This window comes from Castor canadensis, chromosome 5 (genome assembly GCF_047511655.1).
Source record: "Castor canadensis chromosome 5, mCasCan1.hap1v2, whole genome shotgun sequence".
NCBI lineage: Eukaryota > Metazoa > Chordata > Mammalia > Rodentia > Castoridae > Castor > Castor canadensis.
This window is the reverse complement of record NC_133390.1, coordinates 86,106,143-86,126,413: the sequence shown is the minus strand read 5'-3', so window position 1 is coordinate 86,126,413 and position 20,271 is coordinate 86,106,143. Positions and strand designations below refer to the sequence as shown.

The following is a 20,271-nucleotide window of genomic DNA, read 5'->3' as shown; positions in this document are numbered from 1 at the left end:
TGGGGCTAATTCAGTACATCCTGCATATCTCAGTACAGAGGGTAATAAAATCAAAACAACTCATTTATTAGTTATAAAGATAGAACCTAAATAAAATCCCATTGTAGCATAAGTGTCCCATCATTCTCTTACAGGGATGATTTTCCTAATTCACTTATTTGATTTCTAAATGTGTATTTTGTTCTTTTGGTTTTTTTCCAAAAAGTATATTTTAATCTGATTCTTAAGGGAGCCAATCCATTTCATACAGAGAAACACATCTATACATAAGATTGCAATATCAGATTTCTATGGTTATATTGAATTTGCAGGATACTGTAAATTAATAACAGATACTTATTTTACATGATTATCCCATGAGGAATGTAAAGAGAAATTCTCTATTTTAAAAGTCAGCCATCACCTTCTGTTCTTTGCAGTCTATTTTGCACTTACATGTTACTGAATGTTAGCATGAATCACTAGAAATTTCACTCTCTGAACTCTGTGTATTATTTATGCAGGTTCTCATCTTTCAGACTTCCCTGAGTAAGGAGTGATGTCTCCACTTCTGCAACTGCAGTTCCCTCCTGTGCCTTCTGCTCCAGTCACTTCTGAAACTCCTCTTAGTCAGGTCATCACTAGCCTTCTGGTTTTATTGACTAGTCTCTTCAGTCCTGATCCAGCTGGATCTCTCCTCAGGATTCGGAATTATTCATTGCCTTACCCATCCTGAAACTTTCTCCTCCATTACTATTCTCCTCATGGTCCTCCTATTTCTCTAGCCACTCTTTTTCACTTTTGATAGTTCTTTAGCATCTGGTTTTGGAGTATTGATGATCTGCTTGGTTCATGACTCTTTGTCTTGCTCCAATACTGCCCTAGGTGATGTCAGTTCATCTAGACTCCTGTTTTCAATTACAAAGCCTGTGTCTTCAGCCAGACTTTTCCCCTTCATTTGTTCATTCATACTTCTTTTTTCATTTTATATTTTTCTCTTTTATTTTATTCCCTTTTACTATATATTTCTTAATTGTGTAATTTCTTAATTATATATATATTTATTTATTACTTGATTATATATCTTTTAAAAATAGCATAGGTAAGTAGCATTTTTATAATTAAAGTTAATAATAATCATTCATGTTGTCTAATACACAATCCATATTAAAATATTTTCCAAACTGTCCTTTAATAAACCTGGATCCAATCCAGGATCACTCAGTACATTTGGTTACTTCCAAGAAGACTCTTTTATCCCAAAACAGTTTCTTTTTCATGATTCTAACTTGATGGAAAAGTTGTATTAGTACAGCTACTTCTTTATGGTGTCATTTACCTGCATTTAGCAATGTTTTCTAGACTAGAAATTAAAAAGTTAAGGCCAGACTCAGTGACTCTGTACCTTGGGAAGTGACTCAGCTACTTGGGATGCATAGATAAGAGGATCATGGTTTGAGGCCAGCCTGGGCAAAAAGTTAGTGAGACCCTATCTCAAAGAATAAGCTGGCATGGTGGTGCACATCTAATTCCAGCTAAACAGGAGGCCAGAGGTCAGAGGATCTAGGTTTGAGACCAGCCTGGGCAAAAAGTTCTTGAGACCCAATCTAAAAAATAACTAAAGTAAAAAGGGTTGGGGCCATGGCTCAGGTGGAGGTCCTGAATTCAAACCCTAATACGACACACACAAAAAAAGATGGCTACTCAAACTTCATTTTGATGGATACTAGTTAAGTAATGTAGCTAAAATTTATCATATGTTATCTGTACATTATATTGCATCACATTGCAGTATGTCTAGTGACCCCACCCTCAGAGATGCAAAGATTGACTCTGGATTAGGGTGGTGACGGTCTGAACTCTGCCATTGGGTTATATTCCCCTTATCAGCCAGTGCTTCAGTGCATGTCCTATGCCAGGGATCCCGATAGCTCAGCCCATACTAGAGATTCTACCTAGGAACATGTGGTTCTTGGATGATAGAGAAAACCCCAAATGTGTTGTATAAAAAACAGTGTGATGATCGTCTCCTAGGAAGCGACCAGTCTAAGAGCATGGAAGCTTTTATAATCTGCCATGGCAGTTGTGAACACTTGGTTGCATGGAGAGAAATGAACATCAGAAGGAAGTAAAGCTTAGAACAGTGGTTGTCTCCAGTAATGCATATTTTATGACTGCAAATCTTTATGCTGACATATTATGTTTAATAAATGCCTAGTGCAGGCATCATGGTTACTTTAGAATGTGACTGTACACAACTAGTTAATTCTATGACCTTAAGAGAAGGCACTTTATCTTCTCTGTATCACTTTCCTCATCTGTAAAGTAAGCATAATACTACTTAGCTTGGAAGATAGGAAATACCACATGAAAAATGCATAACCTAGTATTTGGCAGATTTCAATAAAGATTATTTCTGGTTTCATAAATAAAATAACAATAATACATTTTAAATTTATGCTGGACATTTACAGAATAGGAAATGTGGCTTGAGAGCCAGAAATGGCTTGCTACCAAATGATTCACTTAAACATAATCCTTTTCATCTGTTCTAATATATTAGTTTTTTCAAAGGTTATTATATAATTATTCTAATTTTAAGAACTGACCTTTGTTACATAATGATATTATCTTCCCAGCTATAGTTGGACAATAAGGAAACACAGCCAGGTAAGGTGGCACATGTCTGTCATCCCAGCTACTCAGGAGTCAGAGGCAAGAGGATCAAGAGTTCAAGGCCAGCCTGGGCAAAGTTAGGGTGATCCTATCTCAGAAACATAATAGAAACAAAAGGACTGAGGCATGGCTCAAGTGGTAGAATGCTTGCCTAGCATGCATGAGGCTTCAGTCACCATTACTGCAAAAAGACTAGTAGAAAACACCTAAGTGCCTGGGACTGTTCTGTAATATGATTACATGCACTAACTCATTTAATGCTCAGAAAAGCCCTGAGTACTATTATGATACTTACTTTATAGCTGAGCAAACTGAGGCTCAGAGAAGTTGTTCAAGGTCACATAGTTTAGTAAGAGACAGTGCAAGAATTCAAAACATGTTCTTGCTCCAGGGGTCATACTCCTAGCTTGGATGCTTCTTCTACCTTGTGAATATTAAATTTAGAAGACATTCCGCAAAGCTGACAATACTTAGAACCCCAGTACACCAAAAAAAAAAGTGGGGGAATGATGCTGTACTTTATAGAGCTTTATTAAATACTCTGCTTCTACTCCATGCCCTTAGCATCCTAGTTTCCTCTCTTTACTGCTCTCTTCCTTTCACCTTCTCCCTAAGTCCCCAACACAGGTTGGAAATTTGTTTCCAAGGTGAAAGCTTAGTATTAGTATGGAAAACATTTAAGGGTGTGGGGAAGTTCATATTTTTAAGAAGTTCAGATACATATTTGTACTCAGGAATCCTTTGGGACTCTCTAAAGGATCATACAGTAACCAACTTAAACAGAGCTTAAGTTTATCTAATAAATATTTGGGTTTCCTCTGTGCCATCCCTATATGCTAAGTGCTAGACTTCAACACTGAGCCTTGTCATCTGGAGATAAATGACTTCTCTGCTTGTGATGAACCTCTCTGCCCCAGCCTTGTCCCAATTCGTGAACCTTAACTGTTACTTCCTTTACTGCCCCTGATGTTTCATGTTTCTGACCATTGTTTGACAATCTGATTCTGATCTCCAGTGCACCTCATTCCTGTCCCTTGCCCCAGCCCAAATACTGAGTTCCATATTCCCCATTCCATGCTGAATACTAGACTTTTAAACTCCTGATGGCTTGGGGGTTTGGTTCTAGTTTTTTATTATGCCTCAATCCAGATTGTCCCTACCATAATGATTCTCCCTAGAAATTAATTTCCCATGATAGATGCTAATTTTTCATTTTGGTAGGACTGGACTGCCTAAAAAATGAGGTTTCCAAGTGAAAACTTGAAAGATGGTATTAAACTGGGTAAGTTTCCAATACAATGACCATTTGTGGCAAATTGCTCCTATCTGTGAAAAAAGTTGAGGCTCTTTGCCAATTCTCTTGGGTAACTGAGATAGCTGAGGCTTAATAAGATCATCATTTCAAGGTTGAAATTAAGTATTTGTTTCTTCTAATATTCTCCATTCCCCTTACCTGATAGTCAATTACTTTGTGATAAATTCAGGGACCTAATTGCCATAATGAAGACAAGGCTCAGTTTCCTATTGGACTTGACCAAGAACTAAGGAAGTTATAAATGTATTAATTCTTAAGAAATACTGTTTTATGATTATTTACTAAATCCTTCAATGACAGAGTGCTCAAGTGGTAAAGTGCCTGCCTAGCAAGTGTGCAGCCCTGAGTTCAAAACCCCAGTACCACCAATAAATCCCTCATTCCTTATTTTATAGGTGAAACTGAGGCACTGACTTGCTATGATCACAAAAGTAGTAGCAGGGCCAGGGACAGTATTTAGTGTTCTGAATTCCTATTCCAGTCCCTCTTAAGAAAGATATTCTACTATGTGATAGCATGCATGGCTCACCATTTTTATATATGTTAACTATTGTTATTTTGAAATCAGACACTTACATAAATAGTATACATTATAAGTCTCCTTGTACCTGACCCTTCGGAGAACCCTTGGTGTTCCTCCCCTGAGGATACCTCTGGTACTAGTGTTTTTAACTTTTGGGAATGTTCTTTGTATAGATTGATGTGTATGTACACATGTGTATGTGGACACATACTTCCCTACTTTTTTATCCACATGGTGGAATACTATGCACAGTTCTGCACTTTGTTTTTATCACCTAAAAGTATCTTGGAAATTGTTCTATATCACCACATATAGGTCTGTCTCCTTTTTGTTACTATATTGAGTTTTTCAAATTTGTTCTTTTTAAAGAGCTGAATAATATCCTATGATGGATATAACCCATCTCTTAATGATAGATATGTAGATTGTTTCTAGGTTTTGTTTTGTTTTTTGCCATTGCAAACAAAACTCAGTGAATATTCTTTTTTTTTTTTTTTTTCAGTACTGGGCCTACACCTTGAGCCAGTCCACCAGCCCTTTGTTGTGAAGAATTTTTTTCAAGATAGGGTCTCACAAACTATTTGCCCAGTCTGACTTTGAACCATAATCCTGATCTCTGTCTCTTTAGTAACTAGTACAGATGTGAACCACTGGCACCCAACTTCAGTGAATATTCTTGTGCATATGTATTTGCATACATTCAATATTAATTTATCACCTAAATTACTACAAATGGAGTTGCTCAGGTGTAAGTAGATGCACAATTAATTTTTGTAGGTGGTGTAAAAACTGCCTTCCAATTTATACTTCAACGGAATGCATACGAGTACCTGCTTCTGTACTCCTTTGCCAACCCCGCTTATTTGCATTTGTTTTTATAAATCTTTGCTACTATGGAAAGGGAAAATGGTATCTCACAATTTTAATTTCTGTTTCTTTTTTAAAGTGGAAGATTGAGAATCTTTTTTGAGTTTGAAAGCCATTTGTAAATTTCGTCTGCAATCCATTAAACTCTGTCAGAATCCTGGTTGCAAATCATAGAAAGCATCAGCTTAAGCATAAAAAAAAAATGTGTTAAAGGATGCAGGAGTCAGTATCTTGTAGAACCTAAGGGCAAAAGTTCAATAGGCCCTCAAAGAAAACCAGAACAGGCTCCTGAAAAGCCATGAAAAACCAAGCTGTGCTTTCTTTCCCTCTTGCCTGTGCTCCTCTCTGCATGTCTGCGCTCACTATCCTTACTAAATATGGCCAATCATGGGCTTTGCATTTATGGTACAAGTTCAGTCACTCAGACTGAGTTTCTCTTCTTGGAGAGAGAGAATCTCTGATTCAGCCAGAAAACCTTCTCTGGACATTTATCTGTGGCCGTGGAAGCAGAATCACAGAATAGAAATACAATGGCTGAAAACCCCACTCCAGGCTAGGTTGAGGAGATTTCAGTTATGGCCTTCTGTAGTAAGGTGTGAGTTTTTTCTTTTGTTCCTTTTTAAATTGGACATAGTGGCAATGGAATAGTTATGTTTGTTGGAGAAAATTCAGAGAATAGGATTAAGCAAAGCATATTACCTACACTTTCACCTCCAATAGATGACACTCTTGAATGAAGCATTTGACTTTCTTTTTTTTTTTTTTTTTTGACATAGTGATGGGGCTGGAACCCAGGATCTTGGACCTGCTAGACTCTGTTACTGAGTTACTTCCTCAGCCCTAGTCTCTTTGTTCTCTTATGAATTTATTTCATTTGCCTGGTGTAGTTCTTTTCATAGTCTGTCTTTATCAACATGTAGTAAACATGTTTGTATGACATGAGATCTAGTGCAGTATACCGTCATCACTACCATGCACATTTAAGCATTTAGGTTTTTTTTTTTTCTTGTGGGACTGGGGTTTGCTTGTGAAGCAGGCACACCACCATGTGAGCCACACCTCCGTCCATTTTGTTCTGCTTGTTTTGGAGATAAGGTCTTGCGAACTGTTTGCCTAGGCTGTCCTCAAACCATGATCCTACCAATCTCAGACTCCCAAGTAGCTAGCATTACAGACGTGAGCCACTGGCACCTAGGTTGTTTCTGATTTTTTGAACATTAAGATGAATATATTTGTGGCTCAGTTATTCATGATAAATTCTTAGATAATTGCTGATATTGAAAAGTAAACATTTTGAATCTTTTGATCAGTACAACTATTTCCTTATAGAAGCCATTCTGCATATTAAAGTTTCCCATTGAAAGTGTTAACACAAAGTGGCACTGTGTCCTCATCAAGTTTAGAAAGTGAGAGTAGATCAGAAAATAGGGGCAGATTTTACATTATTTATGAGATACTGATTAACTCATTTATCTTTTAGTCTATATAAATATTTGCAGTTAAAAAATGGCATGTCAAGCAGATAAAATATTTTAAGACAATCTATTCTCTTATATGTTTAAGACAACATATTCTCTTATTATAGGAAGCCAAAGTATTCAAAGGTTGTTTAACAAACATGGAATTCAAAGAAAGGGAGTTAGCTGATCTTTAAAACTAGGGTCCTCTCAACTAATAAAGCTTGAGGAAGTCTCACCCAACATAAAAATATTCTTTTTTTTTTTTTTTTTTAGTGGTACCAGCGTTTGAACTCAGGGCCTTGTGCTTGACAGGCAGACGCTCTACCACTTGAGCCATACCTCCATCCCCATTATAAAAATATTCTTGCCAAAGAACCAGTAATGTTCAAGTCAGCTTAGATGAGATGATCTCTCCCTTAGACAATAACTTGAATAGGTGCTGCAAATGTTTGCCTCTGTGAGTAGTTTTTACTCTGATTCATTTGTACATTTACTTATTGCTTCTAGGGACAACTAATTGTCTTAATTAAATAATTAATTTAATTAATGCATTAAATTTGTTAATCTTACAGACTAGAGAAGCATTCTGCCTCTTCAATGCTTAAACTCTCATATCTGTTTTAATCCATTTGGGGGTCTTAATGGTTTGACTTTCAGGTAATTTTGAGTTTCTGAATAGTGAATAGGCATTATCTCTAACATCCTTTTCCAGTTTCCCACCACATAGGAACACATGTCCTTTCCTATTAAAGTTTTTTAATACAGTCAATTATTAGCCAACTCTTTTCAACCTTTTCTGTTTATGAAAGTAGTTTTAGAAGTTCACCGGTCTGACATATTTGGCATTGATTATAAGTAGGTTTGTTATTTCAGCCAGCAATTCCCTGTGTTTTACTTTTCTGAGATTCTTTACTGAATCTGGTAATTGTTACATGTTTTGTTGATAAAGTTTAAAATTTCCTGTGGACTTAAAATTATTTTATCTTTCATAAAAATCAAAGAATTTGATCTTTTTCTCAAATTTATGATAAAAGAAGAGGGAGATTTTTAAAATATTGCCATTGTAAAGAGGACAGTTTATTTGTCATGCTTTCTTAGGAACAAATGGTGAAAGTTAATACTGGGGCAGCAAATATGTCATCATAGCATAAAGTCAGAATTTTTACTTTAAACAATTAACGAAATAGAGTGACTCCAGCCTAAAAATAGCATAACTATCTAGAATTTTATTCATCCGGTACTGTCATCTTGATTGCCTTTTTTAAAGCCATTAACAGCTGTAGTAACCTTTTTTCCTTTAAAGCAATCAACTCTATTAAGTTATTTTCCAAGTTCAAGAAATAACTGTTTGGGAGCCAGGTATGATAGTGCATTCCTGTAATCCCAGAACTTGGGAGGATAAGCAGAAGGATCATGAGTTTAAAGCCAGCCTGGACTACATAGTGAGCTCCAGGTCAGCCTGGCTACATAGCAGGATCTAGTCTCAAAAAAAAAAAAAAAAAAAAAACTGGACATGGTGGGACACACCTGGAATCCCACCTACTTAGACGGCAGGGATCAAGAGGATAGTGGTCCCAGCCTACCCTGGGCAAAAAAGCATGAGACCCTATCTGAAGAAAGCAGAAAAAAACTGGGAACATAGCTCAGGTGTAAGAGTGCCTGTCAAGCAAGCATGAGGCTCTGAGTTCAAACTCCACCACCAAAAAAAAAAAAAGACAGAAAGGAAAAAAAAAAACTGGTGATGTGCCAAGAAATATAGCTCAGTGATAGAGAACTCTTTTAGCATGCATAAGACCATAAGGCTTCCTTCTAGCACCATAAAAATATTAAAATTAATATTAAATATGTGTGTACATTTTATTGGGTTAACAGTCTCTAATGAGAATATCTGGTTATAAACAAGTAAAACTACTAGCTTGCTAATCCTTTCAGAAAAATACATGTTCCAGTACATATTGAAATGATCCTTAAGTTAGTGGAACTAAATGTTTTAGTCATTAGTTTTTCATGCTGTTTTCTATTCCTGTCCCAAGGCACAAAGACAGTTTTTTGTGTGTGTGTGTGGTACTGAGGTTTGAACTCCATGCTTGCTAGGCAGAAATTCTACCACTTGAGCCACGCCTCTAAGAAGTTAAGAAGTATTGAAAAAGGCAAACAAGTTCAAGCAAAGGGAAAGTATAAAACAAATCAATTGCTATTAGGAAAGTACAAGATAAAATATCATTACATGTAATAATTACTCCAGATTTTATATTAAAACAACTAGAAATGATTAAACTCAAGCAACGGTATTTAGCAGTTTTTGTTTTGATCAATCAATAAACAAGACCTTGAGGTCTTATGGATTTGTCTTAGAGGTATTTTAAATGGGATATCACTAAATGATACTTCTAAGGAAAGAATTATAAGAGTCATTAGTACTATTAAAGCATGTGATGCTGTACTCTCTATTTTCATTTGGAATTCTTTTGAAAATAATAAATAGTATTGAAAATATCTTAGTCCTTCTGTTAATGTTATACTTTATGCTAGGCTAGGGTTATACAATTTGCTGGGTTCCTAAAAAATTTGTTTGCGTGGCAAACAAAATTCTTTTCTACAATACATATTTCTGATTTTATAGCAGAAAAAGTATGCCTGGGATGGAATCAGTGAATGATTCAGTCAGCTGAAATACCCTTTGGGTAAATGTAGGTAGAACAGAGTAGCTCTGACAAAGCAGACATACTAAAATGGCTTATTTTGTTTATTTCCTAGTTTAATCGTGTAGTTTCACACTGACTAACACTAGAAATCAGAGTTCTGATGTGGCCTTTCTTCCCTCTACATTTAAGAGAAGAAAAACTATTGCATTTTTTAAGTAAGACTTTTAGCAACCATGAAATGTAGTTTCATGACTTTTCTTTTAGATGGAAAATGTGAAAAAATAAAAAAGCCAAAGAATATTTTTAATTCTAAAACTATCCATTAAACCTTATGAACAAAAAATCTTGAATAAATTTTTGTTTTTTCCTGTCTCTATCTTTAATTTAAGCTATGAAATAAGTCAATGACTAGCATGAATATTAGGATTCTCCTAGTGGTCTTAAAGGTAGTTTTATTCATTCTAAAACTAGGCCAAGTTCACTGTTGGTTTGAAAATTTACAATGAGAGAAAGCAGGGAGCCACACCATGCAGAGGTGACCATCATCAGCATTTTGGAACATTCTTTCAGGCACATTTTCTCCATAGTATTGAATATACTTTATGTACAATTTTCATCCTATTTTTTTCTGTTGCATTCTTTGTTATAAACTCTGTCCACCTTTTTTAGTGACTGCCCAACATTTTGAGTTTAGATTACCTTAATTTATTTACTATGTACTTAAAATTTTTTTTATTTATGAACAAATACATATACTCTTTTAAAGGGTATGTAGATTATGCTATGAGTTAGGGAGGTTTTTATACTGGTATTTCTTTTTTTTTCCATTTTTATTAAGATATATTCATAGCAAAAGGGGTATTTATTGTGACAATTCCAAGACTCTGTCTCAAAAAAAAAAGAAGAAAGAAAAAAAAGTACATTATCTTACTAACTATGGTTATGTAGTTATGTACATCTGAATTGTTGTAAAATTGCATTTTAAAGTCATCCTGAATTGTGCCTGGGTTTTAATTAAGTTAGATAGTATCTTTGGACTGCTTTTAAACCCATAGAAAAGCCATGCATGCTGACTCACATCTATAATCCCAGAACTTTGGAGGCTGAGGCAGGAGTTCGTGAGTTTGAAATCTGGCTACATAGCAAAACCCTGTCTCACAAAAAAAAAAAAAACCTCAGAAAAAAGTACTGAGACATTTTCTGTGGGATAATGATGTCACTAACTCCCCCGTAAATGTTCTCAAAGTAATTGCCAGCTTATACTATTTGACACGAGTAGAGAATAAGCTTAATAGTTTATGATAGTATGTGGTTTGGTTTTTAGAGTTTAACTCAATTCTGAGTGTGTTTTCATCAGTATTTATTATTTATGTATTCTTACAATAACTATTTTAGGTCCACTGGCTACTCAGAGGTGATAGTTGTTGTTGGAGGCTGTGAACGAGTCGGAGGATTTAATCTTCCATACACTGAGTGCTATGATCCTGTAACAGGAGAATGGAAGTCTTTGGCTAAGCTTCCAGAATTTACCAAATCAGAGTATGCAGTTTGTGCCCTAAGGAATGACATTCTTGTTTCAGGTAAATAAAGAATTACTAAAGTCGCTATTTTAATTTGGATATAGCTTGTCTGTGTAAACAACAGTGTCTTAAAAGAAAACATGAGAGCTGGTAGCCTAGCTCACTTGCCTAGCATGCCCAGCACACTCACTACAGAAAAAGAAAAGACTGAAATGTGAGCATAATGAATAGGACTGCTGTAGCAATTCACTTTAACAACAAAACTGAGAATGATTTTTGCCTTTGAAAATGGACACAAGATGTTATAGAATGACTTATAAAAGATCTACTAGAAAATGCCTTTAATCATACTATATTTTAAATGCTCTCAAATGTATTTTAAGGGTCACTGTAAAGTCAAGTAGTGGCAAGAATTAAGCATCTCTAATTTGCCTGTGTTCTGAAATTCTCCCCAAAGTTTATGAAATAGGATTTTCAGTAAAATTCTTAACTTGAACTTATTTATTGAACATATTATTTACATGTGTTCCTTCTAAAGTCAAATAGACAATAAAATGACAGACTTAAAAAATATTAACTATTGGGCTGGAGGTGTAGCTCAAGTGGTAGAACACTTGCCTAATAACTATAGTATCTATGCTTGGAAGTCTGCTAATTGGCTAAATAAATTGACCAGCTTTGCAGATTATTATATTACTACCCACTGAACAAAATGACAAAACATATCATATTCTTCTACAGTTGGTTTTTAAAATATCTTTAGAATAGTACTGTTGTTTGTGATCATAGGATATCTGACTCCTAAATTAACATGCTTATACACTTGTAAAAAACTCACTTTCTATATTTTATTATTGGGGCCTATAATCACTATTTCTCAAGATAACAGTTGGCAAAGTTTAAATCTGCTCAGTAGAACTATTCCCATTAAGTTGTAATGGATCCTTCTTTCATTTATTGAACTGAATACTCAAATTCTTGAATTGGGTGGAAAAAAAAAAATCCCTGTTTTTATTACCTAAGCCTCGGTGGCATAGATCCTTGGTGACAGATATATAATGACATATTATTGCATGTGCATTGTTTTGCATTTAAAGGTGGAAGAATCAATAGTCGTGATGTCTGGATTTATAATTCACAGTTAAATATTTGGATCAGAGTTGCCTCTCTAAATAAAGGCAGATGGCGTCACAAAATGGCTGTCCTCCTTGGTAAAGTAAGAGAAACCACTTTTAATTTCTATTGCTGGTACATTTCCAAAATAAATACCACAGCTAAGTCCTGCATTTCGCTTTCCCTCTGGGTATTTTGGATGCAAATTGTATTTCCTTCCATTCCTAACCATAGCAGATAAACTGAAGATATAAACAATATGACACTGTACTTTTGAATGGGTATTTTGTTCTCTCAATTTGAAATTCATGGCAGTGTAGCAAATTTCCCTTCTCATACATCACTGGAATCAAATACTGAAGGAGAATAAGAGAAAGGAGCCACGCCAAATATGAAAACAAGCCAATATCTAGTCCAAGCAATTTCTTTTCCTCTTACTGACTTTGGCAGACAGGCTGAGACATATTTATCTTAAATAGTATTAGTTTATCTTTTTTATTTTTACAAGTAAGGTCAAAACAAATTTAAAATAAATATTAAGATAAATTTGCCAACATGTTTTAAAGAAAATGTATGTTTGCAGCTAATAAATATTATTAAAATACATGAAACTTGGGTTCTAAACCATCTACTATTCTTACTAACCTGAGAATCATCTGTGGACTAGTGGTTTCCAAACATTTGAAAGTTTCCCACTTTTAGGGGTTGATTATTCTAAATATGTATAGGGAGGTATTGCTTCCGCAGTAGAGCACCAGCCTAGCAAGGAGGAACCCCCCTGAGTTCAAACCCCAGTACCATCACAAAAAAAAGTCTCCATCTTTTTAAAAGTTAAATCTAACATAAAAATCCAGTACATTAAGCAGATAAATGTACAGCAATTGTTACCTGTATTTTTAAATTTATTAGCTTATTTTTGTTGTATCAGGGGTACATTGTGACATTTACAAAAGTGCTTACAATTAGATTCACCTCTTCATCATTCTCCTTTATCCCTCCTCCCCCCATCACTATATTTTTAAAGTGAGGAATTACTGAGTTTCCAAGAGGATAAATAAACTGCTCTTACGTTGTGTGGCAGAGCTAGGCATGAGTCCAGCTGTCCTGACTTCCACCTGTGCCCTTGCTGCTGCATTGCACCACAGGTTCCACACTACCAACAACTATGTGGCCTTTTGTAACTTCTGTTACCTCTTTGAACTGCATGGCCTTGGAGCACAATCTGCCAATAGAAAATTTTTAAATTATGGGTGAGAAAGTGTAATACAAGTGGCATTGGCTACTGTGGAAATTCACCACAAGAATTGGTGAAGTGTTTTAAAAAGATTCATTTATGGTTTAGAGACCACAAGAGTGGAGACCAGGAGGTTTTCTGACAGAGATGAAATGATATGGACCCAGACATAGGCTGCTGACAAGAGGAAACAAAAGTGAGAAAGGATGTGAAGAAGTTCAGTAGAACTTAGTTAGAAGACCAGGCCTGGTGCCTCCTGTCTGTAATCCCAGCTACTCAGGAAACAGGCAATTTGAGGCTAGCCCTGCCAAAGCTAGTGGGATCCTATCTCAAAAACAAAATATAAACGAAAGGGCTGGAGGCATCGTTCAAGTAGTAGAGTGTTTGCCTAGTGTACTCAAGGCCCTGGGTTCAATCCCCAGTATCAAGAAGAAAAAATTAATTAGATATGGTGGAAAGAGTTCATGATGACTATTCATTAAAAAATGTGGGTGTAGGGAGGAGAGGGGGAATGGGAATATAATGGAGGAGGTAAACGTGGTTAAAGTATACTGTACGAACGTATGGAATTACCACAGCGAAACCTCCTCATATTATTAAGTTACACTAATTCAAAAATTTTAAGAAAATTTTTTAGAGTCAACTCCCTGTATAGCTATCCTTATCTCAACCAGCAAAACCCCTTGTTCCTTCCTATTATTGCTTATACTCTCTCTTCAACAAAATTAGAAATAAGGGCAAAATAGTTTCTGCTGGGTATTGAGGGGGTGCGGGGGAGAGGGAGGGGGCGGAGTGGGTGGTAAGGGAGGGGGTGGGGGCAGGGGGGAGAAATGACCCAAGCCTTGTATGCACATATGAATAATAAAATAATTTAAAAAATAAATTTTTTTTTAACTCTTGGTTGCTCATAGCAAAAAAAGAAAGTGGGAGTTAAGCTAGAGTGCTTTTGTTAAATTAAAAGAATATAAAGATATTAATTTGACCTATCTTTTATTTATATTAAAAAAGAAAGTTGCAAGCCAGGCATCAGTGGCTTTGGAGAATCAAGGTTCCAGGCCAGCCTGGGCAAATAGATTGTGAGGCCCCACCCCCCATCTTCAAAATAAGCAGAGCAAAATGAACGGGAGGTATGGCCCAAGGGATAGAGCACCTGCTATGTAAGTGCAAAACCCTGATTCTAACTCCAGTCCCACCAAAAAATTTTAAAATGTTGTGAAAGCTCTTTGAAGTGTAGATCATAGAGTTCATTATGTGTCAGGTACGTTTTTAGGCAGTGGAGGGGCTAAAAGATAGGTCCTGCCTTCAAAGATAACACAATCTAATAACCTTTACCTAGTATTTTAGTTTCAGAGCATTATTACTTTATAATAATATGTATTTCGTCATCCTTGAATGGAACATTTAAGCTAAAAAAAAAATTTAAGCAATTTTTTTTTCTTTTTTAGTGGGACTGGAGTTTTGAACTCAGGACTTCACATTTGCAAAGCAGGCACTCTAGCCCTTGAGCCTTGCTTCCTTTTGCTCTGATTATTTTGGAGATAGGGTCTCAAGAACTATTTGCCCGGGCTGGCCTCAACAATTTGCTCCCAATCTCAGCCTCCCAAATAGGTAGGATTACAGGCATTAGCCACTGGGGCCTGGCAAATCATGTAATTTTCAGCCCAAGCAATACCACCCCCAGAGATACGGTGAAGATTGGTTCTTGGGTGGAGGTGAAAAAAATCAGTCTTTTATGTGCAAAGTACAGAGATACATATAGTAAAGTAAACAAATATACAATCTGACTGTGGTATTAAAATTTCATTGCAAGGGGCTATTAAGAAAAAATATATGTGAAAAGTCCATGGTGGTGGGAGGGGGAAGATTTTTTTTTTTTTTAAAGGCTCAAAAATGCTGAGCTAAATCTTTTGCAATTATAGTTATCAAGGGCTTAAGGAGTGATTCCTTAATTCTTTAACCATCTAGATCAAAATTTCAACTTTTGATAATTAAGGTTTTCATATACTTTATGTACAGGTTTATGTTGTTGGAGGCTATGATGGGCAAAACAGACTAAGCAGCGTAGAGTGTTACGATTCCTTTTCAAATCGCTGGACTGAAGTTGCTCCCCTTAAGGAAGCAGTGAGCTCTCCTGCAGTGACTAGCTGTATAGGCAAATTGTTTGTGATTGGTGGAGGACCTGATGATAATACTTGTTCTGATAAGGTAAGTCATGTTCTTTTAAAGAAATTACCAACCATATGTGCTGAAAGGGAAAGACAAATGGTTTATTGAGTAGGTAACTGGTCGCTCAGTATGAGGGGTCTTTTAAAAATTGGCTGGTACCCTATTCTTTGGGGGGAAAACATTGAATTTTTAGTTGCTAAAGTGAGACCCGAAGGTAGCTAATGATTTGCTGTAACAAGCATGATTAAACCTTTTTGAAATGAGACTAATCCCAGAGTCAAAATTTCACTGCTGTCATCTACTGAATCTAAAAATTATTCACATGCAACACAGTTAGGAAGTGAATTAGCAAAGGGCCAGACACAGTAACTAATTATACTGCTTCCAACTGGGTAATATTTTGCATACTTTCAAAATATTTTTAGAAGAAACAAAGAAGAAAGGAAGTCTTGTAGTATAAGTAGAAGATGACTCAAAATAGCTGCAGTTTACCTGAGACAAAAGAACATATGCCATTCTGACATCTCAGGAAACACCACCATATTTATTCTGGACAAAAGTGTCTCATGCCTCAGTGGCTTAGCAATCTTAACTGAATTTTGTCAATCACTTAGTTCTTTTTCTAAGTTAAATTTTAATATGTCATCAAATGTTACCTATTCACATTTCATTAGTTCAGAATTAGTAGTGATCCAAAGTATACTAAATTGAGGTTTACTGGTTCTTTTTTTTTTTTTTTTTTTTTTGAAGAAAGGATTCCCTAAAAATGTAAAGAAATTATATTCATATTGAGTCATACTTACCTTAAAGAAAACAATTTCTAAAAGTTTTAAACTGTAATTTTAGTGGAAATAAGTAAAACAAACTTGGTGTGCATTTTTTCACTTTTCTGCTGGCTTTTCTTTTGAGAATTTTCATAGTTCAAACATTTCACTATCAGGCTAAATTCCTTTAATTCTGTGAATAAATGAGATTTGACTTTTAATCATGTTTCTGTGTATTGGTAGACTTTTTATTAAGGAAATTGACATATTTTTGAGACATTTTAACTGAATATTTCTATATATTATTAGGTTCAATCTTATGATCCAGAAACCAATTCTTGGCTACTTCGTGCAGCTATCCCAATTGCCAAAAGGTGTATAACAGCTGTATCCTTAAACAACCTGATCTATGTTGCTGGTGGACTGACCAAGGCAATATACTGTTATGATCCAGTTGAAGACTACTGGATGCATGTACAGAATACATTCAGCCGGCAGGTAATAGCATAAAACCGTCCAAAAGAGAAATAAGTCTAACAAGGACCATGGTTGTTCTTCATACAGGAATTTTACTCTTCAAATAGTTCATGTATATTTGAATTATTTCATAATTTTTCCACGTTCCACATAAAGCAAGAATTGGGTTTATGTATTTGTTTATATTTTTGTGGTGCTAGGGGGTCAGACCCAAGATCTTGTGTATACTAGGCAAGCACTCTTACCACTGAGCTCCATCCCCAACCCCAAGGAATTGCTTTAGTAAAATAACTTCTGTTTTACTATCCCAAGGTGAAGAATCTGGTGCACTTGGGCTGTTAATTTTTTTTTCCTTAACTTTTTTTCAGAATCCTACTCAAGGCCTTATCCCCTTTCTCTTTCATATTTCGGAAGAGAAGAAATGTTCTCAAACCAGTTGCTTCTCTGGTTAGAGGCATTGTTTTTGTTATAAAGGATGTGGCTGCACTCAGGTCTCTTTCATTTGCACACTCTACCTGGAGCCCCACTTGGAGCCATTCCCCAAAAGGCCTTCCCTCACTTTGGGTTCATGCTTTGTTCTCCTCTCTTCTGTCACCAAAATGCTGCTTCTGATGTGGAAAATCTGGCCCTAAAGATGTTGTACCCTTAAAGGTTGCTACTATCTCTGCAGTCTCTTTCATGGTTTCCTACTTTTTCTGCTCAGTCCTTAAATAGGAATTTCTTAAGCCTCTTTCCCCTGACCTCTTCTCAGCTATCCTCAGTACTGAGGATACTTCAAGTCTTTATCCCCATCAGAGCTTCTCTCCCAAACTCTTGATTTCTACCTCCCTATTTAATATTTTTCATGGGTATTCCAGGATTTCAGACTCAAAAATAGAACTCACTTTCTGTTCCTGTCCTACTTTTTCTATATCTCCAAATAGCCTAAAAATTTTACTAGATTTTCCTCACTTTCTCTTAAATTGAATCAGTCCAGCATATCAGTTCTGTGTCCTAAGAGTTATTTTTTTCATATCTATTATTCCTACTTTTGTGCAACTTTTTACCTAAACAAAACAATAATATTCTAGTCTTCCATTCTCTAATGTCTTGCTCCTCTAAGCAATTTTGCTAGCAGTTATTTTCTAATAAATCTAATTGTATGTTTCTCTTGATTAGAAAGAAAACTACTGAACAAAATCCAAAGTTTTGCCATTTCATTCCAGAACCTTCTGTTGTCTGATGTTTGCTTTGTCTTTTCAGCTTCACTTTCTCTGACTTTATCTCAGTTACATTAATTATGTGTTATTGTATTCTCTGAACAGATCATATATATTCTTTTCTTGGTTCATGCTATCCCCTTAGCCTCTAAGGTCTTTTTTTTTTTTTCTTAACCTTCTCTGCTTAGAATTTTACTCATTTTTCAAGGAAATGCAAGATACATGAGAGCTATAGCATAGGCTATAAGAACAGTGACTGGGATTTGAATATACACCATTGTTTGAAGTTGCTGGCGTTAAGGGGTAGTCTCCAAATTAGTTACATACTCAGAACAACATTGCCTCGGATAATGAAAGGGACATGGCATGAGAGCTTCAGCTTCAGAATCAGAGTGTACTCTTTCATCTCTCTCCTATAGCATTTAAGGAAAACAAAAGCTTTACGCTGGGCATTATTTCTTATGGTGACTATTTTAAAGAATCATTCATTTTCACTAAGAATTGCTGTTCACTTGGAACCTGTCTTAACTGCATAAAATGATAATAGATAATTGCCAGCATCTTGCATAAGGCAGGGCATACAATAGATACGTTTTTACCAGATGACTGAGCTAAAACTAGAAAAAAACAGTAACAGAGCATACGTGGCACATTTTCTCTAATTAAACAATGAATAATATTGGCATCAGAAATATTAAGGAAAGAAAATTTGGATCAGAAGTATACTAAATCTACCAGAGAGAAGTCATTGAATTCCAAAGGTAGTGCTGGAATTTGGGGATCATCTCTTCCCTTGGTTCCTTTATAGTGCCAATACTACCAAACGTTATCTATGCATTCATTATTGATAGGTGACTTTTGAACCATTGGTAAAGGGTTGCCTGTGCTTTTTTAAAAGAAAATTTATTATCCTATTATTGTTGTACTGGGTATACATTGTGACATTTACAAAAGTGCTTGCAATATATCTTAGTCAAATCCACCCCCTCAATCATTCTCCTTTATCTCTCTCCTCCACTTAGAATAGTTTCAGCAGGTCTCATTGTTCCACTTTCATACATGAGTACATAATATTTCACCATATTCGCCCTCCTTCACCCCTTCCCTATATCCTCCCCCTTCCTACTGGTACCAACCCCTAGATAGAACCTATTTTACCTCCTGTCCTTTGTTTTTGATTGCCTGTGCTTTCAGTGCTAATCCATGAAAAAAAATTAATCAAATTGTAATTTCATGGTAGACAGTAAAATGAATCCAAAACTATCCCTTTATAAAAATGCTTAGAATATTAAATGACATAAAAAGGAGCTAAAAATTATCTCTATTTTATAGTCCTGATGGACTCAGCCTATTTCTCTTATTTGTCCTTTATCATTTCCATTCCTCTTGATTTTGCATTATTCCTAAAGGCCACAACTTGATATTATAAACATATTTTGATTTTTTTACCTCTATCAAAAACATCCTTTAAAAAAATTGTGGTCCTAGTGTGGTGGTACATGCCTGTAATTCCAGGTACTTGAGAGGTGGACATCAGGAAGACTGCAGTCTGAGTCTAGCTGGGCAAAGAGTGAGACCCCTATATCAACAAATTAGCTGGGTGTGCTGATCCCAGCCATGTAGAAGGCATAGGTTGGAGGGTCACAGTCCAGGGCCAAAGGTGAGACTGTATCTGAAAAAGACTGGAGGCCTAGCTCAAGTGACTGCCTAGCAAGTGCAAAGCCCTGGATTCAAACCTGGAAACGCACACCACATATTTACCCACACCAAAAGTATTTATGGAGTATTTTTAAGTCAATGATGAAGATTTCTTTTCCTTCTTCAGTAGACCAGGTATTTAGAATGTCATTATGCTGTTTATTTCTTTATGTGGTGCTGGGAATAAAACCCAGGATCTGGAACCTGCTAGGCAAATGCTCTATGACTGAGCTATATCCCCAGCCCAAGAATATCATTGAAGTTTAAATAAATGAAATCTGATTCTTTTGTATATTGTTGACATTTTAACATTTTAAGCATACAAAAATAATTGAAAGGTTTTTTAAACAGTATTAGGATAATGTTTCACTTTAATCTTTAAAAATAACATTCAAACTTCATATATTGATCAAGTATTTGTCCTACTAGCTGTCCTTACTCCTAAATGAAGAGTAAGTTCATTTATGTGTTTAAATAAACACATGAAGAGTAAGAATTTTACAGAGTGAAATAAGCTATTTTATCAGATAGAAGTCATTTCCTGATATGAATGAATAATTGTTTTCCAGGTTGCTTGCTTCATTTAATTCTGAACGTTACCTAAAATGATACTAATAACCAGATTGCATAATTTA

At 35.6% G+C, this 20,271-nt stretch overlaps 1 protein-coding gene across 5 annotated transcripts in view; it reads left to right on the top strand.

Annotated features, from left to right (window-relative positions):
• Positions 1 to 20,271, top strand: part of Klhl24 (kelch like family member 24) — a 40,032-nt gene that overhangs the window by 14,255 nt on the left and 5,506 nt on the right. For all 5 annotated transcript variants that reach the window (XM_020175812.2, XM_074073650.1, XM_020175813.2 and 2 more), the window contains exons 3-6: positions 10,861 to 11,045; positions 12,083 to 12,201; positions 15,349 to 15,537; positions 16,572 to 16,760. In XM_020175812.2, the coding sequence (XP_020031401.1) occupies positions 10,861 to 11,045; positions 12,083 to 12,201; positions 15,349 to 15,537; positions 16,572 to 16,760 (682 nt within the window). The remainder of the gene's footprint in view (positions 1 to 10,860; positions 11,046 to 12,082; positions 12,202 to 15,348; positions 15,538 to 16,571; positions 16,761 to 20,271) is intronic.